Source organism: Myodes glareolus, chromosome 13 (genome assembly GCF_982192425.1).
Source record: "Myodes glareolus chromosome 13, mMyoGla1.1, whole genome shotgun sequence".
Classification (NCBI taxonomy): Eukaryota; Metazoa; Chordata; class Mammalia; order Rodentia; family Cricetidae; genus Myodes; species Myodes glareolus.
Window position 1 is genome coordinate 37,788,619 of NC_142038.1, and position 18,416 is coordinate 37,807,034.

The following is an 18,416-nucleotide window of genomic DNA, read 5'->3' on the forward strand; positions in this document are numbered from 1 at the left end:
TCTCTAAATGTTCCCAAGGACAACCTGGTTCTGCAAAACTTCTTAAAAAGTGAAATAAATAAAAAACACACTACCAACAACAAACAATATCCATGGTAAAACCTACTTGAAAGGAGTGTTTGTAGGTTCTAGTAAAGCTTTGTGACGGAGTATTGCAGGACCTGCAGACACACTCTCTTCACAAGTGTGACTAGAGATATAGTTTTGAGGAGGTCCACCATGGATTTCAAGTCGTCGAAGAAGTACTTGTTCCCAACACTGAAGAGTTTTTAGAACTGCATGACAAAGAGGTGAACTGACTGGTAGTTCTGAAAAAGGAAAACACAATTGGTCCATGGTTATATTCTACAGTAAAATGCTTGTGAATACTAATGAAACTTAGTAGGGATATGTGGGCACTGAATCTGGTATTTTTGAAAATAAAGTGACATAAATCTTTACAATGATTTCAACATTACTACTTTTGGAATTTAATTTCACATGAAAACCATGCTTGAAGGTTATATGAAAATCTTTATGGAAGAAAAATTAACTGCTTTAATCTTTGTAGCAGGACTGTCACTTGACATTTTTGTTTAGAAAATGAAAATAATAAAGTTTAAAAAGTTCAATGATCCTTACCATAAAATGAAGTACTACTTCAGCTATACTACTTCATAGTCTTGGGTAGCAATCCCACCTTCAAATTCTAACTATTTTTATCTGCCCACATCTGGTAACAGTCTTAATTTTCAATTCTGAAAATTACCTACTGATTTATTACAGTGGAATGAATATAAACCTCTCCTCCCTCTATCATTCCAACAGTCATAAAATGTTTACCATTAAGTTGGTATTTATTGTTTACTTTAGTGTATGAATAAACACAGTTCACAGCTGAAGTGTCTTATAAGAGTACCCTTCTTTATTTCATATATGACACTCTCCTACTTTGGAACTTATCAAAGTCCAAAGTACAGACATAGTCTCAATATAATAATATCAGGCTTGGGGCCTTTGATTTCTCAAACATTTCCCTCCTCAGCAGGTAACAGTATAATAGAAAAATTTAAAAATAGTTTATATCTGAATCTTTTACTACAGAAACTCATTAAACCTTTTCTTTATTTAAAACATACACATAGAACAACAATTAGCACTGATTCATATTAAGATGTTTATTACCTGCAAGATCATGACCTGCAAAGGGATAGAAAGTCTTCAAATTGCTGAGCACCAACTGGACCATAGCCAACCGCATCAATGACCAACTGAAAATAAAAGTCTCTGTTTAAACATCTGTACAGGGTCTAGAAATGATGCCACCCTATAACATAACCATTTCCCTACAAGGAATTAGCCCAAAGATATACTTCTGTAAAACCAAAACAATATACACATATAACTAGTTATTCATGTCAGCATTCTCTAAAACAACAGTTAAAATAACCTAAATGCCTATCATTAGAGTAGGGGCTAAATAACAATAATTTTGTAGATTGAAATTTTAAGGTAACAGTAAAAATGAAATATTACTAAGTGAAATATTAATATTGCTAAAACTACAGTATCAATAGTAATGAAAAAGCAAGCTTAGGGGCATTGTGTGTGTGCATGTGTATACTGTCAACAATTTAAGAAAGCAGGGGAAATAATACAGATGCCTTTTATTTCTGTAATCAGAAAGATAAAGGAATGAATAAAAATGGCTACCTTTATAAGTGCCAGGGAAAACATAGCATAAATGAGAAACATGAGGCTTCTGACTTTACATTTCTAGATAGTTCAACTTAAAATTATTTCTGCTTCTTTTTAATTTTAAATATATCATATTTATTTATCTTCCCATATTGACTATAAATCATTAACTGTGCAAAATATGCACAACAAAAAGTTTACATTTTAGCATTCTCGACAACAGTACACTGACTGTTTTGGAACCATCACCATCATTCTCAACAACTTTCCACAGAACAAACTGCTAAAAAAAACTATGCACTTTCCTCTCCTCTAGTGACTATCAATTTGACTGTTTAATGCATTTAGTAAAGTAGAACACACGCGATTTACTTTGTTTTGACTCTTTGTATAAGGTCCTCAAGATTCATCCATGTATCATGATTCAGAATTTCCTTCCTTTGTAAAATAGAGTAATTTTCTGATTATGTACATAACACATTTTGTTTACTGAGTCACCCAACAAGACACTTGGATTTCTTCCTACCTCTGCCCATTATGAAGTTGTCAATTGGATGTACAAACACGTTTGAGTTCCTACATTCAAGTCTTTTGGTATATCCCCAAAGTAGAATCACCAAATTATACAATAGTTGTATTTTAAAGTTTTAAAGAACTATTTTATCATTTTTCAAAGTGGCTGTACCATTTTATAGACCAACCAAAAGAACACAAAGGTTCTAAATTCTCTGGGTTAACACTGTCATTTTGTTGTTTTTGTACCCGCCACACTCATGGGAGTGAGATAACATCCCACTGTGTTTTTCACTAACATTTCCCTAATAATCAGAGTATTTTTCCAGTGTTCATCAGCCATTTACAAGTTCTCTTTAGAGAAACACCTCAAACTATTTGGCCACCTTCTCCCGACCCTGGCTTTTTCCCAATACTGAGAATTAAACCTGGGCCTTCACACATGTAGACAAACAACTGCGCTACAAGTGACCTACATCTCCACTTCTGGCCAGTTTTTAAATGGGTTGTTTTTTTAATTGATGGATTAAATAATTTGGCTTCTGAGCCATACATATGTTTATATATTCAAAAAGTAAACTAAATTCAACAGAAAAAAACAGTAAGCAAAATCTCTTAATTTTTCAATAGAGTTATCATCCAGAAATCTACTTGTTTCTTTTCAAATTTTTATTAACCCATCATTAGCATACCATGTCTTAATAAGATATATTGCTGCTCCAATGTAAATAATATATGAATAAGAAACTCAAAAATATAAAGCCAGTGAACCATTCAAATTGATGTTGAGAATAGTGAACACTTAAGGCATTTTTTTAAAATGACAAAAGAACTGGAGAGATGGTTCAGAAGTGCCGAGTTCAATTCCCAGCAACCACATGGTGGCTAGCAATCATCTGTAATGAGATCTGGTGCCCTCTCCTGGCATCCAGGCATACATGCAGACAGAACACTACATTCATAATAAATAAATAGATCTTTATAAAAAAAGGATATCTTATATAATTAGAGGTCTACTAAACAGCCATTTGATATTCTTGATTGAAGTTGTAAGATTTATATGGGCCAAAAAATCAAAGCATAATATGAAAAGATTTGTGTGACGTCCTATAAATGATAATGTTTTATCAAGGGATAATCAAACATTAACTGAAAATTTATTGCAGAAGAAAGGAATTTAAAAATTTCAACTAGATAAATAGTGTATAACAATTCAATAAATTATTAATTAGATGTTACTTTTAAAAATATTATTTATATAGGCCAAGTTGATTATTCTTTTAAGAAGCTTAACACACAGTATTTCATACCTGAATGAATTTGAATTAGAATGTTCCTGGAGATGGAGCTCAGAAGGTAAAGTATCGTCATTATCATCATCATCATCATCATCACTTTCTAGGCTCTCCTCAGAATCATACTCTACTCTACTTTGGGAAGGAGGCAGAAAAGGCTGAAATAAAAATTATATACCTTATCATTAAAATATCTGATTTAATGCATCTAAACATAGAATTCATCCCATTTGTAGATATTTCATTATAAGCATAATAACTATTATTTACCACACTGTGTTTTTGATATAATTTTATCTATTCACCCAGTCAACAACAAAAAAATTTCTTTTACTTTTAAAACAATCTTATTTGCATACCAATACCAGTTCCCTCTCCCTCTCATCCTTCTGCTCTCCCCATCTTGCTACCCTGCCTCCATCCATTTCTTGACAGGGTGAGGCCTCTCATGGGGAGTCAACAAGTCTGTCACATCACCTGAGGTGGGACCAAAATGACCCCCCCCCCCCCCAGTATCTAGGCTGAGCAAGGTATCCCTCCATAGGGAATGGGCTCAGAAGAGCCAGTTCACACACTAAGGATAAATTCTGGATCCACTGCTAGTGGCCCCACAAACTGCCTAAGCCACACAACTGTCACCTACATTCAGAGAGCCTCATTCATTCTTATGCAGGTTCCCCAGCTGTCAGTCCCACTAGCTTGGGTCAGTTATTTCTGTGGGTTTTCCCATCATGGTGCTGATCCTTCTGCTCGTAATATCACTCCTCCCTCTCTATGGCTGGACTCCAGGAGTTTGGCCCAGTGCTTAGCTCTCCAACTGCTTCCATTAGATACTGAATGAAGGTTCTATGATGACAATTAAGGTAGTCATCAATCTGATTACAGGAGAAGGACATTTAAGGTACCCTCTCCATTATTGCTTAGATTCTTAACTAGTGTCTTGCTAGCCCCATAATGGCTCCCTCTTTCAAGATATCTCTTTTCTTGCTCTCCTCCTCTGTCCTTCATCCAATTTGATCTTGCCAATCCCTCATGATCGCTTTCTCACCTACCCTCCCCAGTTCTCCCACACTGCCATGTTACTAAAGAGATCTTGTCTGCTTGCCTTTCCGGGGGTGGGGAGTGGGGGGGAGAATCATGTTAAGTCTCTCTTAGGGTTCTCCTTGTTTCTTGTCTTTTCTGGAGTTGTGGACTGTAAGCTGGTTATTCTTTGCTTTATGTCTAATATCCACTTATGAGTGAGTACATACCATGTTTGTCTTTCTGTGTCTGGGTGACCTCACTCAACAAAAAATTTCTTAAGAATGTCACCCAAAAGTCTACTTGAGATATATCTACTATCTACACAATCCTCCCCTCCCTCATCCCTCTGAAAAGGTCTATGAATATGAAGCCCAGGTTAGTCTCTGTCTTGTGGTCATCCTTCTTCAACCTCTCTGTCAAGCGTTAGGCATTTGACAGCATAAACTGGCTTGACACAAGAATGTTTAAAAGAATTACATCCAATGCCATCTAAGAGTTTTACATTTTTGGTAGTAAAGTTAAGCAAGTAAGTAACAAATTAAGTAAAGTTCAGGAAAAAATTATTAAATGTTAACAAAAAGGGGGGGTAAGATGGAGAAAAGTAAAAGCTGACCATAGAAGGACTCTATGAAAAGGAGCATTTAAGTAAAACCTAAATGAGAAAAAATAATCAGCCTAGAAACAATAATGGGCTAATGAAACCTGACTAATAATTCCATAAAGAGAAAAAACAATTTTCCAAAAGCATTATAATCACTCATTTTAAGACCACTCGTTCCCACCTGACTACATGAAAATTGTTCTGTATATCAATGTTATTACCTTGGCTATGAAGTAGTCCCAGATACTTAGCTCAGGTGGGATGAACTTCTCTTTTATTGTCAGTGACTCCTGATTTACTGAGGAAAAGGTTATGGGGGCAGATTCTCTGCAAGATACTTTTGACGGACTAAAATGTTTGTTTTGTTTTTCTCCTTCAACTAGTAAAGAAACAAAGAAAATAAATTATTATTAAAATTAAAGTACTATGTACAACTGCAACCTTTACATAAAAGCTAAAGATAACTACAAACAACATAAATGAACTAAAATATGATTGTGAAAGTATAGAGCACTTGAAAAAGCAGGTACGAAAAGTAAAGAGGGAAAAAAAATCACTCTGTATAGCAACTTTTGCTTTTACCTTAACTTGTCCACAATTATATGAATGCTAACCTATATGCTGTATATAGTGTATAATAGACGTAATGTCTGCCAACCAAAAGAAAAAAAATCACTCTATAATTTAGTTAGAATTATGATAGAAATTTCCTATATCCTTCTACTTCATGGTTTTTAAGGGGGAGAGGTGTACAGGTGAGTCAACCAGGGATTTATGCACATTAAACACAGATTTTTTTTTTACCAGAAAGCTATCACAATAAGCACTTTTTGAAAAACAGATAACACAATGTCAATATGAATTAAAAATAATACCACATTTCAGCTGGTACAGTAACAAAATGGTCTCATTATACATTTAAAATAATTTTTATTAGAAAATATTTTTAATATTTTGACTTCCATAATTAAATTGCATTTATTACAATTTGAAAAATGGGTTAGAGATGAACTTTCTAGTTGTTAGAATTACACAAAAGAGAAAACTCAGTTTTTATTTTAGTTTCTAAAAACTCTAAAATTAGACAGTATTCTCTCAGGATTTACCCTATAAAACTAAAAATGATAAGTATACGAAAAGCAAAAATTATATGGGAGCTTGATTTAAAAGATTTTTATGGTACCAGTGATCAAAGCCAGGGCCTTGCACATGCCATGCAATTATTGCATCACTGAGCTACATATCCACAGGCTATAAAAATATTTAATAAAAACTAAGTTATAAGACACATTATCAAATGTAGACAAGCAGAGGTCTTATAGACATAAGCATGACCTAATAGGCAAACAATCTATATTAAGCAAAACAATATTTGTCTTTAATGGTTCCAAATGAGATTTACTTACCTTAGAAAGTGATATAAGTATTTGTGTCTTAAATACAATTTTGATTTATCATTTGGAACTATTCAACTTTAAAATACAACATGCACATGCAATATATCGCAATAATAACTTAAGCTTAATGTAGTAAATTATGTGATTTTGGAAAAGATGAATGGCACATGCATATTCTAAGATAGTATATAATAGTGGTTCCATTGTTATTTCACCTATTAAATGATTAAATTTGTAGATAGAAATCTGTATAAACTTTTACTTTTATTAACATCTGATGATCAACAATCAAATTTCCAATATATACATTGTACATATTAACACACATTCTAAAATTAAATTGAGCAGAAACTGGATGTAGACCTTATAAAATATCTAAGAGAAATGGAGAGGATAAAATGTAGCTAATACAAAACAAAGGCATACTTTTATCCACTGAATAATGAAAACAGATGCAGAAAACCATTGCTAAGCATTGGGACGAGCACGGGATATCCTGATAACGAGAGAGAGGACTGCAAAACCGGGGGGGGGGTGGGGGGGGGGCGCAGGGCACTGTGTAGCCTGGTCTACGAACAATGGCTGGCTCTTGGAAATTATTCTTCATACTGGGTTGTCTTGCTCAGCCTTAATGTAAGGCAAGGAGCTCAGTCCTACCTTACCTTGATATGCCATGCTTTGTTGATACCCACAGGAAGATTGTCCCTTTCTGAGCAAAAATAGAGGACTGAATGGGGGAAAGGGCAAAGGGGAATAGGAGGAGAGAAGGGAAGGGAAACTGCAGTTGAGATGTAAAATAAGTGAATAAATTTAATTTATAACAAAGGTATGCATGGGGTGAAAAGCTTGATAGAATCAAAAAATGTCCTAAATTTTAAAAACTTAATTCTTTTTTGACTAATAGGTTTTCATGTCAAAATAGATTTCATAGACAAATATCCCTTCCTTTCCTGATCTGACTCTCAGCAATTCTGTATTACAGATATTTAGAAATGTTAAAGTCATTCACAAAAGACATGAAAGAGAAATATGTGTGAGGTTACACTAAGGAATGGGAATATGAAACTGGAGGAATAAGAAATGAAACACTGCTTTCTATAAAACTATATAAGTTTTCTTGTATTACTAGATTTGTTACCATGAAGATATTATTACTGTGATAAAAACACAACAAACCAAAGCACAGAAGTGAGAAAGGGAAGGATACTATGTATGAGAGGGACTGACTATGCTCCAAGTATATTACATACATGCATGAAAATGGCCACAGGTAATCTGTACAATAAGAAAAATAATACATCGAAAGTTAAGAAGTTAGCTTACTGTTTATCATTGTTCTTTGTTAGTGTATGTGGTGTGTGGTGTATGAGGTATACGTGGTATTGTGTAGTGGGAGTGCATGCACACATTTCTATACATACATGTGGAAGCCAGAGTACAGTCTCACATGTCGTTTCTCAATAATGCCACCTACCTACGTGGTTATGTGAATCAGTGTCTGCTGCCAGCCTGGAATCACCAAGGAATTTGGCTGACTGGCCTGTAAGCCCCCGGATTCACCTGTCCTCCCCTCCCCTTCCCTGGTGCTGGGATAACAGGCATGTATCAATATGCCTGGCTTTTTTATGTGGGTTCTAAAGATTGAACTCAGTCCTCACACTTCCACAGCAAACACATTACTGAGTTACCTCTCCAGCCCGAGCTTATAATTTTAAAGCAGATATAACAAAACTAGTATTTTGTAGCCAGATTTAAACACTACTTACTTAAGATCTTAACACAATCAGCAGAACTATTTCATTTCCTCCTTTTCTACTGAAAGCCAACTTATCTCTGGGATTCCTACAGAGAATGCCAGCAGTACATAAAATTCATAATGCAGGACGTTAAAAGTTAGTCCCAAATTCAGGGGGAAAGGGTAAATTGTTTAATTGATGACTTAAATAGTTAATGTTGAAGGAAATACTGATATGAAAAATATATAGGACATTTTAAGTTTAAATTAATCCCAAATTCATTTCTGGTTTTAGCAAGACAATTCAGGCTAAGTACTTAGTTTCTTATAGGGTACTTTAGATACAAACCTATCTGAAATCTACAAGTAAACTTCAAAGAATCCAAAAAGGGAAATAATAAAGAAGCAATGAATTAAATGAAGTTTTTTTCTTAAATGAATAATATTAATAATTTTCAAAAACTTTACTATTCAGGTATAACAACACTTGATTCTCAGGGTCCTTCTAAAACCATTATCTCATATACTACTTTGTAACTGTTCTATAGTATTCATAAAAATAAATTTACAAGCTGGACATGGTAACACACAGCTTTAGTTTCAGAACTTTGGAGGTAGAGGCAGGCAAATCTCTGAAGTTAAGGCTAGCATCATCTATCTACAAAGTGAGTTCCAGACCAGCCAGGACTATATAGTGAGATGCTGTCTTACAAAATAAATAAATTTATAAATATTTGAATTGGAAGTAGCAAATTTTTCTTGAAATCCTATACCAAAGCAGATTCCTAGATAGTTGATATGAAAATGATTCACTGGAAGATAGCAAGAAACTACCAAAGCTGTTATTGGTAAGAGAAGGGGAGAAAAGAAAGGGAAGAGCTGAAGAGAAGAAAAAGCAGGGCACAGAGGCAGAAAATAAGGAGTGTAAGGGGGAGGAGGGGAAAGAGAGAAAAAGAGAGAGGAGAGGGAACATGGCTGGAGGAGGAAGAAGACAGTCTCTATAATACTGTGAACACATGAGCACACAGGTCTAATGCTGGTGACTCATGTTCTGTAAACAGGGTTTTATAATCAAAAGACCTATGGTCACTGTACTAGAATACTAACTCTAAATTATTACAAAAGCCACATGTGGAAATATATTCAATCCATTTTATTATAGACTTGAAATGGCCAAAAAAGGGGGGGGGGTCAGGAAAAAAAGGTCTACAGAAAGAAAATATGCTTAGTTTTAATAATCTTATTAAACATCATTACCCACTGATGGTATCTGGGTCAGGCAGATGATATACTACTTTTCCCTTTTGCTTCTAGCTTTGTACATCAAAAGGAACATCCTTAATAGTGAAACTAAAGGACTAATTATCAGTACAAAAATACATTTACATTTCTTTCAAGCCCTCCTGGAAGGCTTCTTTTATTTTCCACTCTCACAAAAAATAAGTGCTATTTAAACACAAAAGGAAACTTGATATGACACGGCCCTCACTAAAAACCTAAGACTAACAAACATGAATTAATTTCCTTCTAAAGTGAGTTGTTTTCACAGCTGGTCGTCTTTTAGAAGTTCTTAACCAGTGATGAGTATTTCCCAAGCTCACCTGTGTTTAGTCACTGCCATTCAAACCTTATGCCCTTGCACCTTCTGGTAAAAAATGTTACTCTGCTAAAAGGATGACTGTAATAGTATGTAATAGTCACTAAGAAAACACTGAGCTTTCATACAAGTTCTATATATACAAATGATTTGGATTTTCTGATCTATATTTAGTATAAATAATAAAAGATCAGGGATAATTTTAAATGTCTTCAAAATATCTATCATTAGCAGTTTCAGAGAAAGATGATATGACATGATTACCGAAAGTAAAATACTCATTTTATGTTTCATTCTATAATTAGGAGATAAAATTTTCTGTAAATTTATTAAGACAAAATTCACAAGTTTTTTCTCACAAGATGCAAAATTCTAAAAATTATTTCTAAAAATGATAATGCAAGAAGCAAAAGTATGGATTTCTAACTGTTTGCAAAAATAAGAATAACTTTTAAAAATTGCTCTTGCCAGTTTTCAACTTTAACAATTATCATAAAATAAAAATACCACAAGCATACATAATTACTACAATTTAATTAAAAATATCAAAATTTTCATGTGATGCAGAATTTACAAAGAGAAATTTCACTAACATTTAAGTTAGTAAGTTATTTAAATTATTAACTTTTTGGTTACGAATCCTAGGCTGTCATTACTAGCCAAGTAATCACAGGGGCTACACAAGAAAGCAGCTGAGCATGAGGCAGGGAGCACCCCAGAAGCACAGGTCCTCCATGGCTTCTGCCTCCAGGTTCCTGCCTTGAACTTCTCTGAATGCCCAAGTTTCTTTTGGTCAGAGTGTTTTAGCACAGCAACAAAAACCAAACTGTAACAGTCAGTAAAACAATTAGAGCAAAGTATATGAGACATGAAGGAAAATAAAAACCTATAATTTAGTCCATGAGACCATGATTTCAAAACATTTGAGATGAGAATTTATATCAGAATAAGAAACACAAATACCAAACTTCAAATGCCTTTTCTAGCACGAAATTTGAAAACACTTTTTAGAGAACATGTATTTAGGCATCCCAAAACAAGTATTTAATTTTCAATACACAGTATTTGATACCGATTTATTAGGAAAACAATATTCTACACTTCTCAATTTTCATTTGGCTAAATTTAAAAACTTAAAATACATACATTTTAATGCTGACTCAATTCGCATTGACTTTCTGAAATACAGTATTTATCCTAGTGATGGTTAAAGCCATCAACTTGACAGCATCTGGAATCACACAAGAGACTAGGCCTCTGGGCATGCCTGTGGGGTTACCTGATTGCTGACTGAGGTGCTATTACGGGTAGTGTCACTTCCTGGTTGGGGTCCTGGATTACTTAAATAGAGAGAGGAAGTTGAGAAGCAGCAGGCATTCACTGTTCTTCAACTCCTAAATACAGAAATGACATGACCAGCAGCTTCAAGCTCTTCCTGACTTGACTTTACAAAATGACAACTCTATCTTCAACTGGGAGCTAAAATAAACATTTCCTTAAGTAGCTTTTGCCTGGGTATTTTATTGTAGTAACAGGAAAAGAAATGAAGATAATCCCCTTGGTCAACAATGTACACTGAATAATTACTTAATACAACCACACTCTTGGGACACTGTGAGTGTTATTTTACAGCCATCTAAACACAAAGCACTGCTTATCTACACCTAAAATTCCTCAGATCGCTGTGCTTTGAAAATACAATAATGTGTCTAAAAACCAAGATTTCAGAGTTTCCTTTCACTTACTGCCCTCATTCTGGTGTTTTACCTTGACTGTACTTTGGTTCTGAGTTTCCTCCTGTTTACAGGACTGGCTGTTTCTGACTGTCAGTACTCTGTTATCCACTGCTTCCCTTTCCCCCTTCAGTCTCTCACTCCTCTCCTTTCACTTCTTTCCTCCATGTTCCTTTTAAAACGAGATTAGTTTGGAACCAAGAGCCTTTCTCTTCATCAACTGATAAATCATGTAATTTACAGTTCCTGTAAGTCGCATCATTCATAGCTCCTCTAAGCGCGCTTGGTATCCAAAATAGTTTCTAAGTTCTCAAAGACAGGTGAGCATAAGTTGGATGTTTACATTCAACCTTACCACAAGATAACTGCGTTTTAAATATTTTATTTGGCTGGCCTGTGCCCAGTACAAATGGATAAACATACAGACAATTTTAGTTTTGAGAATGGTTTTTAAAGTTACTTTCCATGATATATTTTCCATCAATTAAAAAACAACTATGAAATTTACCTTGACGGTATTTTTCATATATCTGAGTTCTAGAAAAAATTTTCAAACTTTAACATAATTAGATTCATAGGTCATGAAGTTAATGATTAAATTGACTATTGGTAAATTAATTTGGGCTTTATTTTTAATATTTTAAAAACATTAAGGCTTAAATATTTAAGTGAAATTTAAATTTATTTTATAAATTAAATTTATAAATTTATTTAAGGGATAAATTTTGGTAGGCAATGTTATCATATGGTTTAAGATGAAAAATATATTACTAGTCTGATCTTAGCTTCAACTGTTTCTTTTTCTTTGACACTGAAAATTGAGCTCAATTTTGATGGAAAATATATCATGGGAAGTAACTTTAAAAACCATTCTCAAAACTAAAATGCTTAATATTTTGATAAAGAGATAAATTTCATATGTAAAGTAAGGAAAAAGAAAAAATGTTTTAATTCAGAGCAAAAGGATTAGTGAGACAGTGTAGTGGGCTTTAGTACCAGATGAGATGGTATGAATCTGTGGGACAGCCACATCAGCACTACACCTTTCAGTAGAGGAGCTTCTGAACTTCTTCAAAGAAGGGGTCACAGAAGGGAACATGACAATTATCACTCTGATGCCATCTGTCATTTCACAAAACTTTCCAGACATGAAATGATGACTTTAGTTCATAAAAGCAGAAGCTATAAAGTGTAACAAAAAACTCTGTATCTTAAAGGCTGTCAAAATATGATTTGTTTGTTTGTTTGTTTGTTTTTAGCTCTGCCTGTCCTGGAACTCACTATATTAGAGTAGGCAGACCTTGAACTCACAGAGATTTCCTTGTCTCTGTCTCCAAAGTGCTGGGATTGAAAGATGTGTACCATCATATCTGGTTTACGACCTATTTTTATATCCAACATTTTACTGAAACACAGCCATATTTATTAATTTTTGTCTATTGCTGCTTTAGTGCTACAAGAGAAGACTGATACACCAAAAGGTCTCTGCACCCAAAAATGTTGAAGTCAGCTCAAAATTATGAACTCAGTTTGTTTTAAGTCGTATCCCCACCCCTACCCCCAGCTGTTGAGGAGCAGAAACATCATGGATTAAAATATAAGAGTGACAGATAAATGAACAGTTTCAATGTGAGGATAAAGTAGAAGCTAACCTACCAAGACTTTTGTTGTACAATTCTATGGGATCACAGCTTAGTGAAAAGTGTGTCAATATTGCTAATAAGGACGATTAAGTATTTTAACAAGAAAACGACTTTTTTCTTCTATTACAGAAGATCATTTTAAAAAATCTAAAAATATTTACTTATGAGGATATGAATGGGCTTTAACAATAATGCTTTTAAAACTTTTTAAAATATTTATTTTATGTATATGAGTGTTTCACTTGCGTGAATGTCTTTTTGCTTGCATACATGTCTGTACATCAAATATGTACCTGGTGACTATTAAGATCAGAAGAGAATGTTGGTTCCCTGGAACTGAAGCTACACAGTTGTGAGTTGCCACAAGGGTGCTGGGATTCAAACCTGGGTATTCCACAAAAACAAGTGTTCTTAATCGCTAAGCTATCTCTCCAGCCCTACAAGGATATTTTTTTTAAAATTATGAATCCAAACCTAATTTTATTTTCTTGTCAAGTTGTTTGCCAACCATCTGACCTTCCAAATAATAAATATTTAACCCTACAAATATATACAGGTATGGGTCTTATTACTTAAAGGCAATAGGGAAGAAGTGGATTAAAATTCCAAGATAATCTTTCTGGGCTTCACTTATAAATGTGATTTCTTTTAAAAAACATTTAAAATTGTTTTCCAATTTCTATTTGAAGATTCAAATTTACATACATTTTAATAATTTTTAAAAATTTAATGTTAGTATAGTAACAGGCTTTCCAGTATTATAAATTAAGCCCAAAATCTACTCCAGATAATCCACAAAACTGGAAAGCCAATACTATCATCTTGTTAATAAATCACAAAAAAAGGTTTGGAAAACATCATGAAAATTATTTTCAAGTTGAACAAGTAGGTTGTTTTAATTTTATTTAAATAGAACACATGTAGTTCTAAGATCAGAAATGAAAGGATACAATTACTTGAAATATTTACTTTTCATGGTATTAAAAACACTTAGAAATCAAAAAACTAATAGCCAGTCATAATATGCAAATCATAAAGCAGCCTCATGGGAAATGCTTTTTTGGTCATTTCAAGCCATATTGTGATTTCCTGGGATTGGCACTAGCAATCTTTTTCTTTTGGTTTTGTACACTTAAAAATGTTAAAATTTAAGGGATAGAAAATATCCACAACCAGGTATTTGAAACTAGAATGGAATAGCAGAAAGAGCTTTATAAAATGCTAATCATTGTTTTAAATCAAAAATATGGCTTGAGTAAAAGAAATTGCCAATTTTTCTTAAATGCCAAAACAAACCAATTTTTCTTAAATGCCAAAACAAACTATCCCACTCTATGCAACCCTGCAAAAACAACACAAAGCAAGCTAAATAGTAAAAACCTATTTCTAAAGCTAAGATCTTGCCTTCAAGAGTGGGAGGGCTATGAGAACTGATGGCTGAAAGAGCTTTGGAAAAGCCCACACATTCCATGGAGAATACCACTACCTGGTGGGGGCTAGGCATAGCAAAGTGCCTTCCTGCCAAAGAAAGAAGAGAAAAATCTGTATTTGGAATAGAACAAATTCAAAGTGACAGAGTATTTCAAAAGAAATGAACATTTTAATAATAAGAAACGAATTCCAAGTACATTAAATAGTCTAATCATCAATGCAGAAGTATCTTAAAGATTGAAAACTGCATCAGAAGCTTTAATATTTCATTTTTTACGACATTATTATTTGTTGATTGTCTTGTTTAACAAGAGCTTTCTGACACAAAATTAAAACATAATTACATTTAACAAAGCTATCCAGATAAATTAAAGTTTCAGCTTTTAAAAAAATAAGAGGAAGAAGAGAAAAGAAAGGAAAAGGGAGGAAGAAAAGAGAGACAGGAAAAACTTACCAGATAAGGCTTTTGAGTGTGTCTGCACTCCTCCACCAAATACTGCAGACCACATATTTTCATTTAGGGGGTGGGCTACAATCCGAAACAGTTCATTACTAGAATGTGTTGCCAGCCCATGAATGAACAGACTAAGATACACTGCTGTGAGAATTTCACAGAGCAAGACTGTGAGTCCTGATTGGGCTTCTTCACCAGAAGAATTCAAAAGCTGTATTAGGCAATTTATTCCTAGGATCAAAAAAAAAAAAAAAATCCTGCCATTAACAACAATAACAACAACAAACGTTTAAAGTTAAAAATTAAACACTTCTTTTTACTTTTTGAGTTTTTGAAAAAATTTACTCAATCAGCATTAAATAATCCCCCCTGGATTCATAACCAGTAGGTTATTATGATTTAAGAGCAATTGCTGAAATATTTGTGCAACTTAGATAAATTGAAAATTAAAACTTATGTCCAATCTCATAATTAAAATGTTACTAACACAAATATTTTGATCAAATATTTCAAATTATTTAAGAAACAATTTAACAAAATGAGCTACTTTAATATAGTGATCAAGGAAATATTTGTTTAGTAATGTCTTGTGTAACAAGAGCTTTTTGTGACTAAATGAATCTGCGCTGAATTTGTAATGGTGTCAAATCTAGCAATATTTAACAATGATAATCAATTGCTAAAACTAAGCCAATCTGCTTTTTATCACTTAACAGTTTCAATAAGACTAAAAAAATAATTACATATATGTAAATTACTTATACCTGGCCATTGAGCTGGTGATGTATTGGGAGTTACTGAGTCATCTAAACTTCCCGTTCTCAAAGAATGTCGATGGGCAAGCAGTACTGTCTGATACACCATTCCAGTAAACTGATTTGTTTGAAATGAACTAAGAAAGGAAACAATATTTAAACCTAAGATAAATTCCATGTAATTCCATCCAATTTTGAAGGTACCTTAAACTGAATTATACTGCTTTTATGTCTAAATTATACGTTTTATGGCACTATACTGTTATTAATACACTAGCCTCTAAAGTTGTAAACTATTTTCTAAAGTAAAACTATATTCTAAAGTAAAACAAATTTGCCAAGTGTCTAGCATATTTTTTTAGTAAAAGATGAAAAATATATTTTTAAAAAACACATTATTTTTGGCAACAAGAAGCAAGCTTATATGTATGACTTTAAAACAAAACTATTTCATTAAAAATGAGGTGAGTCTAGGCTCAATTTCATAGCCAATGGCGAGCCAACCCTCTATCTGGCACTGAACTAAGCATACAGTAGAAACAGTTTCTATCTCCATAAAAGTTCTGCTATGATGGGGGAATTGGACATAAATAATTTTATCATACTGTTATTATATATATATAAAATTATATACATCACACTATGAAGGCAAAGGGGATAAGCATTACTATATATTTAAGAACTTACAGTAATTTAATAAGAGATTAAGTAAATAATAATAGTTTAGCATAAACTATTTTAACATTATGATACCTAGCAGCAAAATGAACTTATAAAAATCTTAGAAAGTAGTACTTCAGATGTTTCTATACTACATATTCAGTAAACAAATATAATATTTACATGTAGACAGAGATTTAAAGATGTTTTACTTAGTGAATCTCACTGATCACATTTGTAAATAGATTCTTGGGCTTTATTTTCCAAATTTAAGATGGCAGAGTAGTAACAAAAATTCCCTCAACCTGTAGAAATATTTATGATAAGATAAAAACATGTTGATAAAAACAAAACAATATGCAATTACATAAATAAGCTCAGGATCAAAGAAATAAAATTGAAGATACCCTGGGAATATATAACCAGAGTGGTAAGTGGGGTTGTCTATGGACAATTCACAGAGATAAGATGAACTGACAACCAAAAAACAATACCATTTAAGAGATAAGAAACTCACCAAAACATCTCCACCCACAGAAGCAAAGTTACTAAAGCATTTAAAAGGAATGTTATGCATAAAGAAGTTTTCTGAAGTCAAAACACAAAGATAAAGTATAAAAATGGAAGACATAATTAAAAGAGATTGAGAGGGACATTACATACATAGTGGAATGGAAATCTCTTGATTTTCCCCCTATCCATGAATATATCATAAACATCTATCAGTGGATTGGTTCCCTCTAAAAGAAAGTCAGAAATAAGTTGAGAATTCCCAGGCACTAGATAATTGAGAAAATATCTGTACCAAATAGGTAGGAAAAGCTAAGACACAATCAGGTATGGAGTCACTTCACTAAAAAATTGGGTAGGTAAGTATCTTTTTGTGAAGATAGGGAAATGGGTAGACCTAACTTTTTTGAGAACTTTTTTCATTAGTATTGTTTACATCACATCTATTCCTCTTCTTACTCAACTCTTTCTGTGTCCCTCCTATTCTTGCTCAAATTCATGACTATTATTGCTATATATACCTCTCTCTCTCTCTCTCTCTCTCTCTCTCTCTCTCTCTCTCTCTGTGTGTGTGTGTGTGTGTGTGTGTGTGTGTACATACATACAACTCACTGAGCCCATTTAGAAATGCTTATATATTCATGTGTTAGGGCTGATAAGTTGGAACTGGATAACCCACCAAGAGGTTTGTACCTGGCGAAAACTCATTCTCCCTGTCTGAGCAGCGACTGACTACTTTTTAACTCTTAATTAGAGATGGGGCATAAGAAATTTCCCCTCTCTATGCTATTTAGGCAACCATACTGTTGAGATTTCATGTCTTTTCTTTCCTTTTCATGTCTATAAGGCAGCAGAAATCCTGGTACTCCATCTCTTAAAAATCTTTCTGCCTCTTGCATGATTTTCCAGAGCTTTAAGTGTAGGGTTTGGGTTATAATATATGTATCAATTGGAATTAGGCATCCCATGTTATAAAACCTTGACTGATCAACTAAAGGAACAGAAAGAATTAGACATAAAAGGCTACTCTAGTCTGAACAGGTTCAAAAGTACTACCAGAAAGTACTACTACCTAGAAGTAGGGACAGGACTTAAATAAAGTAAAACAACACAGAGTTCCTCATCTTCTTAAACTACTGCTCCCACCACTGATTGACCTGGGGTTGATCAAAGATCCCAGGCTCGAGCTACCGTGGCCTGGCTTTTAGCAAATTTTAATTGAAAATTAAAGATACAATCATTAATCTTTCTTTGTGGTAAAATGGATGAATTCTGAGGGTGTCATATTAAATAAGCTAGGGACAGAGAAAAAGATACTGTCAGTTTTTTACACATGCATGGATTCAATAAAAATTATCTCACAGAAGCAGCTGAGTAGAACAGTGGTTACCA

The 18,416-nt window shown here is 33.5% G+C and overlaps 1 protein-coding gene across 4 annotated transcripts in view; it reads right to left on the reverse strand.

The window, feature by feature from the left end:
• Dmxl1 (Dmx like 1) overlaps nt 1-18,416 on the reverse strand; it is a 137,999-nt gene that overhangs the window by 41,477 nt on the left and 78,106 nt on the right. For 2 of the 4 annotated variants that reach the window (XM_048419177.3, XM_048419176.3), the window contains exons 27-33: nt 15,864-15,991; nt 15,100-15,330; nt 14,619-14,732; nt 5,331-5,488; nt 3,501-3,643; nt 1,165-1,250; nt 107-308 (exon numbers count right to left, since the gene is read on the reverse strand). In XM_048419177.3, the coding sequence (XP_048275134.3) occupies nt 107-308; nt 1,165-1,250; nt 3,501-3,643; nt 5,331-5,488; nt 14,619-14,732; nt 15,100-15,330; nt 15,864-15,991 (1,062 nt within the window). The remainder of the gene's footprint in view (nt 1-106; nt 309-1,164; nt 1,251-3,500; nt 3,644-5,330; nt 5,489-14,618; nt 14,733-15,099; nt 15,331-15,863; nt 15,992-18,416) is intronic. The other 2 variants (XM_048419178.3, XM_048419179.3) reach the window with 1 other exon arrangement.